This window comes from Malania oleifera, chromosome 12 (genome assembly GCF_029873635.1).
Source record: "Malania oleifera isolate guangnan ecotype guangnan chromosome 12, ASM2987363v1, whole genome shotgun sequence".
NCBI lineage: Eukaryota > Viridiplantae > Streptophyta > Magnoliopsida > Santalales > Ximeniaceae > Malania > Malania oleifera.
The window spans coordinates 62,228,432-62,241,090 of NC_080428.1; the positions used below are offsets into that span (position 1 = coordinate 62,228,432).

At 36.6% G+C, this 12,659-nt stretch overlaps 2 protein-coding genes across 4 annotated transcripts in view; one reads left to right on the forward strand and one right to left on the reverse strand.

Annotated features, from left to right (window-relative positions):
• Window positions 1-3,310: 3,310 nt before the first annotated feature.
• On the forward strand, window positions 3,311-5,226 carry LOC131145224 (stem-specific protein TSJT1-like). Its single transcript, XM_058094369.1, has 4 exons — window positions 3,311-3,946; window positions 4,064-4,304; window positions 4,572-4,692; window positions 4,812-5,226. Exons 1-4 carry the CDS (start codon window positions 3,735-3,737, stop codon window positions 5,003-5,005), a joined length of 768 nt encoding a protein of 255 aa, XP_057950352.1. The 5' UTR covers window positions 3,311-3,734; the 3' UTR covers window positions 5,006-5,226.
• Window positions 5,227-6,160: 934 nt separating this feature from the next.
• The window catches only part of LOC131145225 (uncharacterized), a 29,773-nt gene continuing 23,274 nt past the window's right edge, over window positions 6,161-12,659 (reverse strand). For all 3 annotated transcript variants that reach the window (XM_058094370.1, XM_058094372.1, XM_058094371.1), the window contains 4 exons: window positions 8,021-8,137; window positions 7,574-7,618; window positions 7,110-7,208; window positions 6,161-6,604 (listed from right to left, as the gene is read on the reverse strand). In XM_058094370.1, the coding sequence (XP_057950353.1) occupies window positions 6,584-6,604; window positions 7,110-7,208; window positions 7,574-7,618; window positions 8,021-8,137 (282 nt within the window). In that variant the 3' untranslated portion in view covers window positions 6,161-6,583. The remainder of the gene's footprint in view (window positions 6,605-7,109; window positions 7,209-7,573; window positions 7,619-8,020; window positions 8,138-12,659) is intronic.

The following is a 12,659-nucleotide window of genomic DNA, read 5'->3' on the forward strand; positions in this document are numbered from 1 at the left end:
TAGTTTAACTTAATTCCAAAATATTCTCAAAATTCTAATTTGATCAAATCCCTGCGGTTTAACTTAATTCTAAAATATTCCCAAAAATCTAATTTAATCAAATACTTGCAGTTTAACTTAATTCCAAAATATTCCCAAAACTCTAATTTAATCAAATACCTACAGATTAGCTTAATTCTAAAATATTCCCAAATATCTAATTTAATCAAATACCATAATTTAATAATCAAATATTACAATTTAATTGGTTAATCTTTAAAAAAAAATAGCTGACATAATTTATTCCCCTTACCTTATCCCAGGAGTGGTGCTTATGACGAATCCACTTCAGTTAAAATGTTGGTGGTCGAATTTGGAACCCAAGAGTATTTTCTGTTCTTCAATCGATGCACGATTCGCCAAAAAAATTGAGGAGAGAGAGAGTTGAACGGAGGAGAGAGAGAGAGAGACGAGAGAAAGTGAGAGAGAGAGAGCACAGAGAAACGAATTAGGGGGGGAATTAAAATGTCTTGAAGACTCAGGAAGTATCTCGAGTCTTCTTATATATATATATATTTATTCATTATAATATTTATTATTTTAATTAATTAATTTATTGTTATTTTATATATATATATATATATATATATATATATATATTACACTTCCATGCATATTATTTTTTGGGCATTACAATCCTTATGATAAATTTTTTTGACTCGGATTTTGTAAATATGGTTGCAATATGAAACAAAATAGAGGATTGTATTCTTCTCTCCATTCTTTCTATTTTTCTTCTAAATTAACCATGCATGACAATAATCTTGTGTGTGTTATAAAAGATTGCAAGAAAATAAATAGAGAATTAAATAAAATGAGACAAAATTTTACTTGGTTCGGCTATACCTACTCCACGAGCGGATGAGATAAAAAACTTTACTATTGAACCAACCTTTCATAAGATATCTCTCTTCTCTTTATCTCTCCTCTTCTTTCTATATACCATACTTACTTCAAGCATGCAAGTGAGTATACAAGCATACAATGTGTATACAAGTATGCATGCAAAGATGTGTTTGTTAGCTTTGGTGGTTTCATAATCATATTTAATGTGTTTTGATGATATTAACCTATTTTTTGGTTCCTAGTGTATCCTATTTTTGCAGATCATGTTTAGTATAGGTACAAGGGACGAATACATGAAAAACTTGATTAAAGGAAAAGATCGGATCGAGTAGACGTTCGAATAGGAAAGATCAAAAGGACACTCACACAAAAGAACTCAAGCACATCCAACGAAGCTAATGTAGAATCATATGTATCATATGCAATGAGAAGTGTTTGAGGTAGTATTCATTGTAACTCTTACAGTTTTGTTTCATGCATAACTTTTTAGCAAGAGTTGTGCATTTTGCACATGCATACTAGGACACAAGAGTATATAGGATTTCACTAAGTCACAAACTCAACATTCATAGTTTTCAAAGATAAATCAAAGAGTTTGAAAAAAGAATCCTATACTCAAAATATGTTTTAAAAAGAGACAAGTTTTTAACATCCTAGTATTATAAACATTTGCATGCTTAGTCTCGGTTTTGACAAAACAAGTTTATGTCCTAAAGACTTAAGAAAAACAAGTATTTCTATATATAGGACATACTAGCATATAAGATATCAAAATGAGCTTTCAAATATGTTTTCATAAATAATAAATCTTATATTCAAAGGAAAACTCATAAGGACAAGTTTTAAATCATTTTAGTGTTATAATCTTTTACAAACTTAGTAATGGTTGGGTTTAAAACCTCAGTCATGCACCGATCAAATTTCCTGAATACCTTTCAGTATTTGGGGCATAACTTTTGCTAGAAAAGTCCAAAAATAACGATCTTGATATTTATGAAAAGTTAAGAAAAAATCCCACAACTTTTGTATTGATGACTTTTTTTTATTTGAGATAATTGTCAACAATTTGGGGTAATTCATTGACAATTTCAGGCAAAATGTTAATAGGACGAATGAGGGCAATTAGTGAACAAATGGGGGCCATTAGTCGACGATTAGGGTCAAATAGTGGACGATTGGCATCGGGATTCAGTCCCCAATGGCTATAAACGGTTAGTTTTCAATTTAAACATATAATATATCACCTTAATGACTATAAAACGGCTAGTAGAGTCCATAGACTTGATTAAACATGATTTTGGTGGTTTTACAAGTTCTTAGTAGAAAAATCTTTGAATACAAAGTTTAGGCACTTCGCATCTTTGTTTATCATCACAAATGCTCATTCTCTCTTGCTCACTTATCTTATTTGATTCCTTCCTTGAGAGAATAGTGTGAGGTTGAATTGTATTTAATATCAGCTCATTTGTAGAACATCCCTTTGTATACCCAACTTCTTGTAAAAGTTCTTTGTGAACCGTTTGGTAAAGGTTCTTTGTGAACTGAATTTGCAAGGCTTTTTGGTGAACCTTGTGACTCTTGGTAAGCGGTAGGAATTTGTTCTCGAGTTGTAAGGCTTCTTCACTGGCGAAGGAGTTTCTTAGTGGATTGTGAAATCTTTAAGTTGGTCTCAAGGTGTGGACGTAGGCTTGGTGTCAAACCATGTTAAAAACACTGGTGTTAAGCTTCTCAACCCTACTCTTTATTTTTGATCTTATGTATGATTTACATTTAATATATTGTTAATTAATTGCTTGAATCTTACCAAAATTTTTATTTTGTAGAGAAAATTAAAATACGCGAAAAGAGTCCATTCACCCTCCCTTTGACTCAATATACTCTCGGGCCGATGAGTGGTATTCGAGCATATTGCACTTTCAGTGTCTTCCAAATGTGAGGGGTAGGGTGCCCTTTTATAGGACAATATGGATACCGAGATATTTATTAGGGTGAAAAAATCGAAATGATAAAAGATGATGGTGGAAGATGGGGTGGCATACACATTTTTCATAATAATGTGCTATTTGTTACAAAACCACATTAAACACTTCAAAGGGAAGGAAAAAGCCAAAAAAGAAAAAGAAAAGAAAGGGAAATGGGCGAATGCCATCCTGGCGGTTTAAGATTGAGGCATATGATTGGACCAGTTGACCGGTCCATGTAGACGGTTCAATGATCACACCGTCACGTCCGACGCGGCACTGACCCGACCAGACCCGACCCGACCCGACAACATCAATACTACGCATAGAAGTCTCCGACAAAAGTGAGTGTGCTGACTCGGATCACCGTCAACTTCACATCTGCATCCTCTTAAAGATAAGCCCTTGACCGTTTCCTCCTACCACCCCAAACCCCAACACCCTACCCTGTCACCCACCACACCTCCAAACCCTACGCTCGCCCTCTCATCACCCACCACGTGGCAACTCAGGTCATCATCAGCACGGGCTGCCGTCCGATTAACCATTGAGCTCTTTCCCCATTTGCGCCCACGGTACACCCCACCACATCTCACGCTTCCCAACCCAAAAGCGAAAGGTCTGTTCATTATCTCAATGGCGCAGATCAGGGCTTTTGGATAGCATTGCCACCTCTCTCTCTCTCTCTCTCTCTCTCTCTCTCTCTCTCTCTCTCTCTCTCTATAGATATATATATATATCCCATTTGTGAAGCATAATTCTCCATCTAGCTATTTGTGTTAATTTGGTTGTTGTGGGATTTATTGGATTTCTCTGAGATTGAAACTTGTGGTGTTTTGTTGAGAGAAGGGACCATAGAAAGAAGAAGAAGAAGAAGAAGAGGAAAAAATGTTGGCGATATTCAAGAAAGGATTGGCAGATGCGCCTCAGGAGCTGAACAGCTCTGCTTCATTTAAGGCCTCTTTGAAGCCTAAGCTTCCCCAAGAAACTCTCAATGATTTTCTCTCTTCCCATTCCAACAATGCTTTCTCTGTTTGCTTTGGAGATGAGGCCTCACTGGCCTTTGTGCCCCCCCAAAGATCCATTTCCATTCATAAAAGGTTCTCTCTCTCTCTCTCTCTCTCTCTCTCTCTCTCTCTCTTAAAAACAATTGGGTTTGTCCGTAAAGTGATAATGTGTTGTGGGCTTGATTAATTGGTTTGTTGGTAATAATGCAGGTTGTTCTGTGGAATGGGTGACATATATTGCATCTTTGAGGGGGAGCTGAACAACCTGTGCGCCCTCCTCAGGCAGTATGGCCTCTCAAAGAACGCCAATGAGGCCATGTTCGTCGTCGAAGCGTACCGGACCCTGCGGGATCGGGGTCCCTGCCCTGCCCACCAGGTCCTCAAGGATCTAGAAGGCAGCTTTGGGTTTGTTGTGTATGATGCAAAAGATGGAACTGTTTTTGCAGCACTGGCAAGTTCACACGCTCCCTCAAAACTTTCCCTATTTCTTATTTTGCAATTGTGATATTTGCCCAAAAACGAAAACGAAATTTTTTTTTATGTGATTGATAGCGTATACATACTATGAACACAAATGCCCAAAATCATTCAGAAATGATAAAACAACCCATGAATTGAATCATTAATTCAACATTACTTTTCAATCATGGGTTATCAATTATGAGTGTGCTGTTCTTTTGCTTATAATTGACTGTATGTGTGCATGGATGTTGGGCAGGGTGCTGATGAAAGGGTGAAGCTCTTCTGGGGTTTGGCAGCAGATGGGTCTCTGGTGATTTCTGATAATCTGCAACTCATTAAAGCAAGTTGTGCAAAATCATATGCACCCTTCCCCGCAGGCAAATGATTTATTATCATTATTATTTTTGATAAATAATGAAATTTCAGTAGCGTAATGATTCGCATATATAGGATAGAATCTCATCTCACACAATTTTTGGGTGAATGAAATTGGCAGGGTGCATGTTTCACAGTGAAGGAGGGTTAGTGAGCTTTGAGCATCCAATGAACAAGATGAAGCCAATGCCCAGGATAGACAGTGAGGGAGTCATGTGTGGGGCCAACTTCAAAGTAGATTCCTATTCGAAGACAAGTGGCATGCCACGTGTCGGAAGCGAAGCCAATTGGGCTGTTTGGGGCCCTCATGCCTAAACGGAGATTTAACATCCAAACTGAAAATAATCCTTGTTGACCCTGATTAATATGTTCTAGTTCCTGCTCTCTGTTTAACTTTACCTTCTGTTTTGTTTGTACCTGTAAATTTAATTGTCATCCTCCAGTGTCCAAATGGAAGTTGAAAAGCAATGGGCTATTGTTATATGTGTTTCCGTTTGATTCTTGCCTTCTGAATTCATGATGAACGTTCTTTCATTGTGCTACTTTTTTTTTTTCACTTCCTTTTACTTGTTATTTTTTTTTTCAATAATAAAGTATGCTCGAGGACATGAACTTTAGGTCTCAATTCTCGCGCCTTGCTTCAAAATAAAAAGGGCCAAAAACAAAATATCGCTTTAGATGTGAAGTCACTCGGTCCACATTTCTTCCTACATTGTCCCTTTGCATTCAGCATGTGAAAATAATTTGTCTAAAGTTTGAGTTTGTCCTTTCAATGACCTTCAAATATTTTAATGGAAGTGCATATCTTTGTTTGAACATTTCAATCCCTCTAAAGATACATTTTTTTTTTTTTTCTAAAATCCAACTCTGAAAAATATACAAACTAAGAAGTCCACGTGTGGATGGGCATTGCCATTACTAAGATCTAGATTTGCAATATGTGCTATTTTGAGGAATACCGTTGTATGTTTCAGCACTAGTATTCTGTGGGCTAGGTGCTTACCCAAGCAAAAAATTAGTAATAGCTAAAATACTACATGTGTGTTAGTAGAGACGCTAGTTTGATGTAACCCATTTGATATCAATCAACAAATTGACTCCAAATTGTTCACAAAAATTCAAGTCTTCTTTTTCATTTCTGATTACTTGATTATTTCCTCAAGCATAAATTCTACTTTTTATAGGTCCAAAAATTCTTTCACAAAAGAATCCATCTTTTTCTGGTTTATTGGTTTTGTAATGGAAAGTATATGATTTTCTTACCTCTCTAATCATCTCTCCATTAGGAAAGGATTTTATTGGCCCAAGCACTTGTTGAGGAGAAACTAATCCAATTCGGAGTTGTTGATTTACACCGACTCATCATAGAAGATTCTAATTCATTTTGATTAAACTTTCTTTCCATTAATCTTGAAGTTTTTCTCAAATACAAGAAAATGCTTTAGTTCCAAGCAATGGGAATTTGCTGCGTAAATAAAGCAATAATGCATTTCAGTGGAGCAATTACTTGTGATTAATCATTGTTCATTAACCATAAATAAATGTGGAATTGAAAGCATGGGGACAAGAATGGGACAGGTTTCATCTTCGTCCATTTGCTGAAAACATATGGGACCAAAAAAAACTATTGAACAGTTTGATTACACTGAGTGAGTAGACATGGACCAAAGATTTGCATTTGCTTCTCGCAGACCCAAATGCCGATGAAATGGAGGGTACAGCCCTCCATTGCTGCTATGCCCTCTCAGGTATCATAGCCTTCCCTTGGCTTGAGCCGTTTGTATACATACCAATACACAGGTCCTATGGCGTATGGAAACCCACTGCTTCTCAAAGGAAGGATTAAATCGCCAGCTCAAAAACATTAAGTGAACAGCTCTGCTGCAACACGAATCAGTCTGATTCCACAAATATCTGCAGGATGCCCAATGCATTAATCAGAAAATAAAGTGACCACCACATTAGCAGGAGGAAAACCATAAACGAATAAAAGCTGGTTCTCATATATATATATATATATATATATATATATATATATATATATATATATAAGTGACCACCACATTAGCAGGAGGAAAACCACAAACGAATAAAAGATGGTTCTCATATATATATATATATATATATATATATACAAGTTATTTCCTTTGCACAACCAGCTCTTTTGCATCCGTTTGGTGTATTATCTTTCAGTGCAAGAATCACGAGAATTTCACCAGGAAAAAGAAGGATAGGACAATATAACTGGGGCGTAAAATAGAACATCCTCAAATCTGCATTATTTGGAGCAATTAAATCAAGGGTTTCATTTTCAAAACTGATTAGTTAGACCAGTCTTGCCAGGAGGATATTCTAGAACATTTAGATACGCTATGGACTGCTAATTGGCTTACAATGCTAACTCATATAGATAACCAACCTCCAAATCAGGCAAAGGGTCATAAGATTTCCTCTCTCTTGTGTCAAACAATGTTATGCCAGTGATTTTCTGAACCCCAGGTTTTATCGCTATCAGATTCTGCATAATCAAAGTTACAAATGTTACAACAAGAAGTGGAACTTAATTTTACATAAGTCTAGATTATCCCGGGTGATTGTTCTGTCGACAGACTTCATGGTAGGGGCAAGCAAGAGCTGTTTAAGAATGGAAAAGAATATTTCATGGTTTTCCAGTAGCACAAAAAGGGTCACAGAATTCAAGCAACCATAAAGATTACCACCACCCAAACAAAAATATTCAATTGAAACGGGGGCTTAAAAACTCAACTCTGTCAACAGGATATTAATATTCAATACAATTCCAACAAATCATTTTTTACAAGCATACATCCAGCCTGAGACTAGCCTGAAGACATTTTCTAGAGGGTGAATGTTTATTCATACCAGGCGGAAATCTGTGGAGCCAAAAGCCTCAACCTGTGGCAAAGCCTGTACATGGGCAAAGCAATAAGTAACATAATTCGCAGTTCTTATAATAATTGCAATTGCATGATTTCCAGTGACTAGATGTCATTACGTCATAATGATCACATGTAATTTATCCAGTTCATGCCTGAAATTCACAGAGTTCACATACAACCTTGAGTTCAAGCTCAGATCCAGCCTAAAGTAAATGGAAAAATGTTCTAGCAAATATATAACTACATGCATTGCTAGAGCCCAGAAGCATATAAAAATGGATCTATCAAAACATAAACAAATGGCAATATGAAAATCACATGCCCAATAAAAACCACAATACAAGTCTGCGTTTTCATGAAACATAACACTAGTAATTAGGATTGAGTTGGCTAATACATACAACAATTGAAAGGCAACTAAATCTCTTACCAAAGTCTGGAGACCGTTAATCATTACAACTTTTTCTGCATGTAGATCTCCCTGTGATAAATGAACTTCAAAGGGGCCCATCTTCCTCTCCATATGGTTTGTGAGATTCAAATGTACCTACGGAAGCACACACTGTCTCAGTCTGCAACTTATCTACAGTCTTCATATCAGTGCCACAGAAGCACAGGATTCATTGCATGTATTTGAGCAGAAATTCCAGTTAGAATGGGTTTCTTGGCCATTAAACTGAATGCATGGATTCTGTTTGGGCACATATTCAGGAGAACACTTACCCTTGTCACTACAATTTTACAAGTTAAAATTACACCATCCACCTTCAGTTTGGGCAGCTTAACTTTTCTAACTAATAATAGTATAGAAATATTGAGAAAATATACAGATTTCACACTCAAGATTACAAGAATTATTTGAAAGTAATGTCTTTGGTCAGGTCAAGTGCTTTATTATCAGAGACCCTTCTCTTAAAATAGTCAAGGTTAAAGAAGAAGAAAATGTATTCCAAGGCGGTACTTGCAACCCCTAGACCAAGCTCCTTCAACTTCAACCTTCCTCAAGAAAACTGCACGCGCATATCACTCTTCTTTGGATAAAGTTTTATAAAAAATTTATGAAAATTGGAAAAATAAAAGGAGAAAGAAGTAAAAGGGCTGATGAATTTGGGGTAGTTGGCCTCCAAATTAGCTAAAGGCTTTGATGGGTACTATTGCTTGCCTGGAAATCCCCATAGGGATTGCATATCTATAGAAGTTCTTAGCACTTAGTAAACAAATGAAACAAAAAATATTAAATAAATAGTCTTAATAGACTCGTAAAATTGCTCCCCATTTAATTTTATTAATAGAATCATATAACTACTCCTAATTTAAAAAGAATAATAAATAAAAAGTTGATTACTAAAATAGGTCCAAATTCAATTTGAAATCCTAACAGTCCCAACCCTTCAAAACAGCCTTGTCGTCAAGGCTGTGCAGAAACAAACTCCAGAAAATATCTCCTCCAAGATTGGAAAATTACCCAAGTTGCTTATTCAGCTGGCAGATGATAACTGCAACTCGAATTTCCCCAAAATGGTGTTGTGCAGTGACACCCTCCCCTAACTTTTCTTGAGGCAAGAGACATGAAAAGCATGACACACTGTAGAACTTGTTGGCGGGTCAAGAAGAAAAGCAATAGGACCTATGTGCTCCAAGATTTGATTTGTCCTATAGAAACAAGGAGAAATCTTCAATAAAGATCAAGTAGTGACAGACATTGCTTACAGGGCTATAACCAAATCCTACTGAGAGCTGACCCTCAATGTGATTCTTGTCAGCTCACTTTTCCATTCAAGCTTGAGCTGTAGCAAGATTCTGCTTAAGTGATAGCAACTTGTCCCTATCAACAAACTCCTTGTTAATTCGAAAAATTTTGGAAGACCTTGCAGCATATCTAGCAAGACCAATCGAAGGACAACCATTTTTCTTTTCATCAGCAGAGAATAAATATATTAAAAAGAGGCATCAAGGGGATGCCACCCAAGTACAAAGGGAACAACAAGAGAGAAACATCCCTCACTGAAAAGAATCAAGAAGATCAAGAGTTACAAAGGGATTCCTTCCACGCAGCCCAGAACGCCAGCTAGATATCATAGCAATCCAATGGTCCATGACAGCCTGAATTGAAGAAATAGTTTCTTCAAAGGCTCTTCCGTTCCTCTCTCCACATTGCCCAAAAAATAGCAAGGGGAGTGAGGGAGAGATTTTCTTCCTTATTAGCTTTGATCTCCTTCCAAGCCCATAGCTGCAGTGACCCACTTCTAATTTATAACGGAGATGGCTAGGTTTCACAATTCTTGGTCCATGGGCAATGTAGAAGGATGTGATAAACTGATTCCTCCTCCTCCAATCACAAAAAGCATCCGTTGATGAGAGAAATCATTTTTTTGAAGATTGTCCAAGGTAAGGATTCTTCCAAGAGTAACTTCCCACGCGAAAAAGGCTACCTTGGGTTGAGGGGGTGGGGTGGGGGCAGCGCTGCCGCTTTCCAAATCAGCTTCCAAGGGAAAATAATGCTGGTCCCAGCTGAAGAGATAAGGTATTTGTAGAAAGAGTTGACAATGAAGTTCCCATCCTAGCTCAAAACCCATTTGGGCTCATCAAAATTGGCCTGCAGTTGAAAATTATAGAAACCGCTGAAAAATATGTACGAGTAGCAAGTTCCAAGTTGAAAGCATTCCTAATCAAGAACAATATCCTGACTGGTGAACTCCACGTGGTGGCTATTGAGGGCATCTTTGTCACAAGTGAGTCTGAAGATGGAAGGGAAAGAGGAGCTGAGTTTGGAACTGGCACACCAGATATCATGCCAGAAGAACACTCTCCATTCCCCTTGTTAAAGTGGACGAAAGAAAAGAAACTCTCATCCTCTTCTGATATATCTCCAAACACCTATATTATTATGGAGACCATACTTGGCAAAAATGACATCCCTTTAGAGATGATTTCTCTGTCATGAATCTCCAAAACTATTTCTCCAAAAGGGCCTTACTAAAGATAATAAGGGATCTAAAGCCAAGGTTGCCCTTTTGTAAAGGTTTTTTAACCACTCCCCATTTAACAAGATGATATTTGAAAACCTCACCAATGTTAATTGAAAGGAATCTTCTTTGAATGCCCTCCAATCCCTTGGAAACTGTATTGAGATAGGGAAAAGAGACATAAACTAAACCAAGAGATTCGATAGAGTGCTTCTAATGAGAGTGAGTCTGCACCTTCTGACTTCCTTTCCCAACTAGCGAGTTTCTTTTCAAACCTGCAACAATGGATCTCACATACCCTTATCCTGGAACTTGGCTCCTAAGGGTAGGCCAAGATAAGTAATAGGGAAGGCTCCCAGCTTACAGCCGAGGAGATTTGTAAGCAAAAGACCATGAACACAAGTCCCCATTGGAATGATTTTACTTTTTCCCAAATTCACTTTTAAGCCTGAAACCACTTCAAGACTGAGGGGGATGCATCTAAGATTAAGAGTCACCTCCAACTCAGTCCTCACAAAAGATGATAGTGTCATCTGTAGGAAGGAGGTGGGTGATTTTCATGAAGTAATTGTTCTTTCCAATGCTAAGACCCTTTAGGTGGCTACCTTCATTTGCATTAGTTATCATAAGACTTAGCACTTCCATGAACATGATAAACAAAAGGGGGGAAAGGGTGTCACCTAGTAATTTGTATACTACAAGATGAGTCTGAAAGAAATCCAAAGGGCAACCATTAATCAATATCATGACAGATGGGGTAGAGATAAATTGATGGATCCATCTACACCAAGATTCCCCAAAACCCCATTCTTCTAAAAACGTGCAACAAAAAATTCCAGTTAACATGGTCAAAAGACTTCTCCATACCCAATTTGCACACCACCAGGGTCTTAAATTTCCATCGAAATTTCCGATTTCTATGACCCTCAAAATTGAAAATGGCAATCGATTTCCGTCAAAATATCAATGAATCATCCGAAATTTATGGAAATCTCGAAATTTTAGCGAAACTTGTCAAAATTTTAACTATACGATGAAATTTCGCCAGAATTCAAATGAGAAATTTAAGAGTGAAGTGAAATTTCTATCTTAATTTATTTTATTTATTTTTTCGAAACAAAAAATTATTACAAAGTGATTTTGAAATTATATGAAAAAAATAAACTTACAATAGCATTTTATTTAACCATTCATGTCTAAATAATCATTATTTGTATAATAAACATATTTAAATGATTTTTGAATTTCATTTGTATTAACTGAATATGTTTAATGTACATTATCTTACAATTTACAATTATGTTTGATACACATACTATTTTACAACTTTTCCACCTCATGCAAATCATAGATGCATTTAATTTGTAATATATTAGTCCTAAAACTTATATTATTATGTTTGTTAACCATTTCTAAAGTTTCACAAAGAATTCCATGCTTTACTACTAATTTTTATAATTTTTTCAAATTGAAAAGGAAATTGACATCAAATCGAAATTTCCGTACGTTTGGAGCTTTGAAATTTGAGTCGAAATCAAAATTTAAGACCTCGCACACCAGTCCTCTTTTCCCACCCTTAATGTAGGCATCTACAACTTTCACAACTATCAAAATTGCATAATTGAGCCTAGCTGCCAAGACTTTTGATAGGATTTTGTATAAACTGCCAACCAAGTTAATCCGATGAAAGTCTTTGATGTTGCAAGTCCTTGGTTTCTTAGGAATTGATGAGGTAAAGGTAGAGTTTATACTAGAAACAAAATTGTTGATTCTATGGAAATCTTCAAAAACCCCATGATATCTTGCTTGAGAAAGTCCCAATTCCTTTGGAAGAAGGCTATGTTAAATCCACGAGGACCAGGGGCTTTATCCCCACTGCAACTCTTAAGAGCTCAAAAAATTTCCTCTACCTCAAAAGGCCTCTCAAGCCATTGAGTTGTGGTTCAGGTTTCTAAACAAAATTCGGTCTACATGACTCTAGTTCAGCATAGAAGGCTTTGAAAAAGTTGCAAATTCCACTCTTCATTTCCCCCATCTACTCTGGTATCATATTAAATCTACAATGTGCATTAGCTGCATGGTGGAAGAAACTAGTATTTCTAT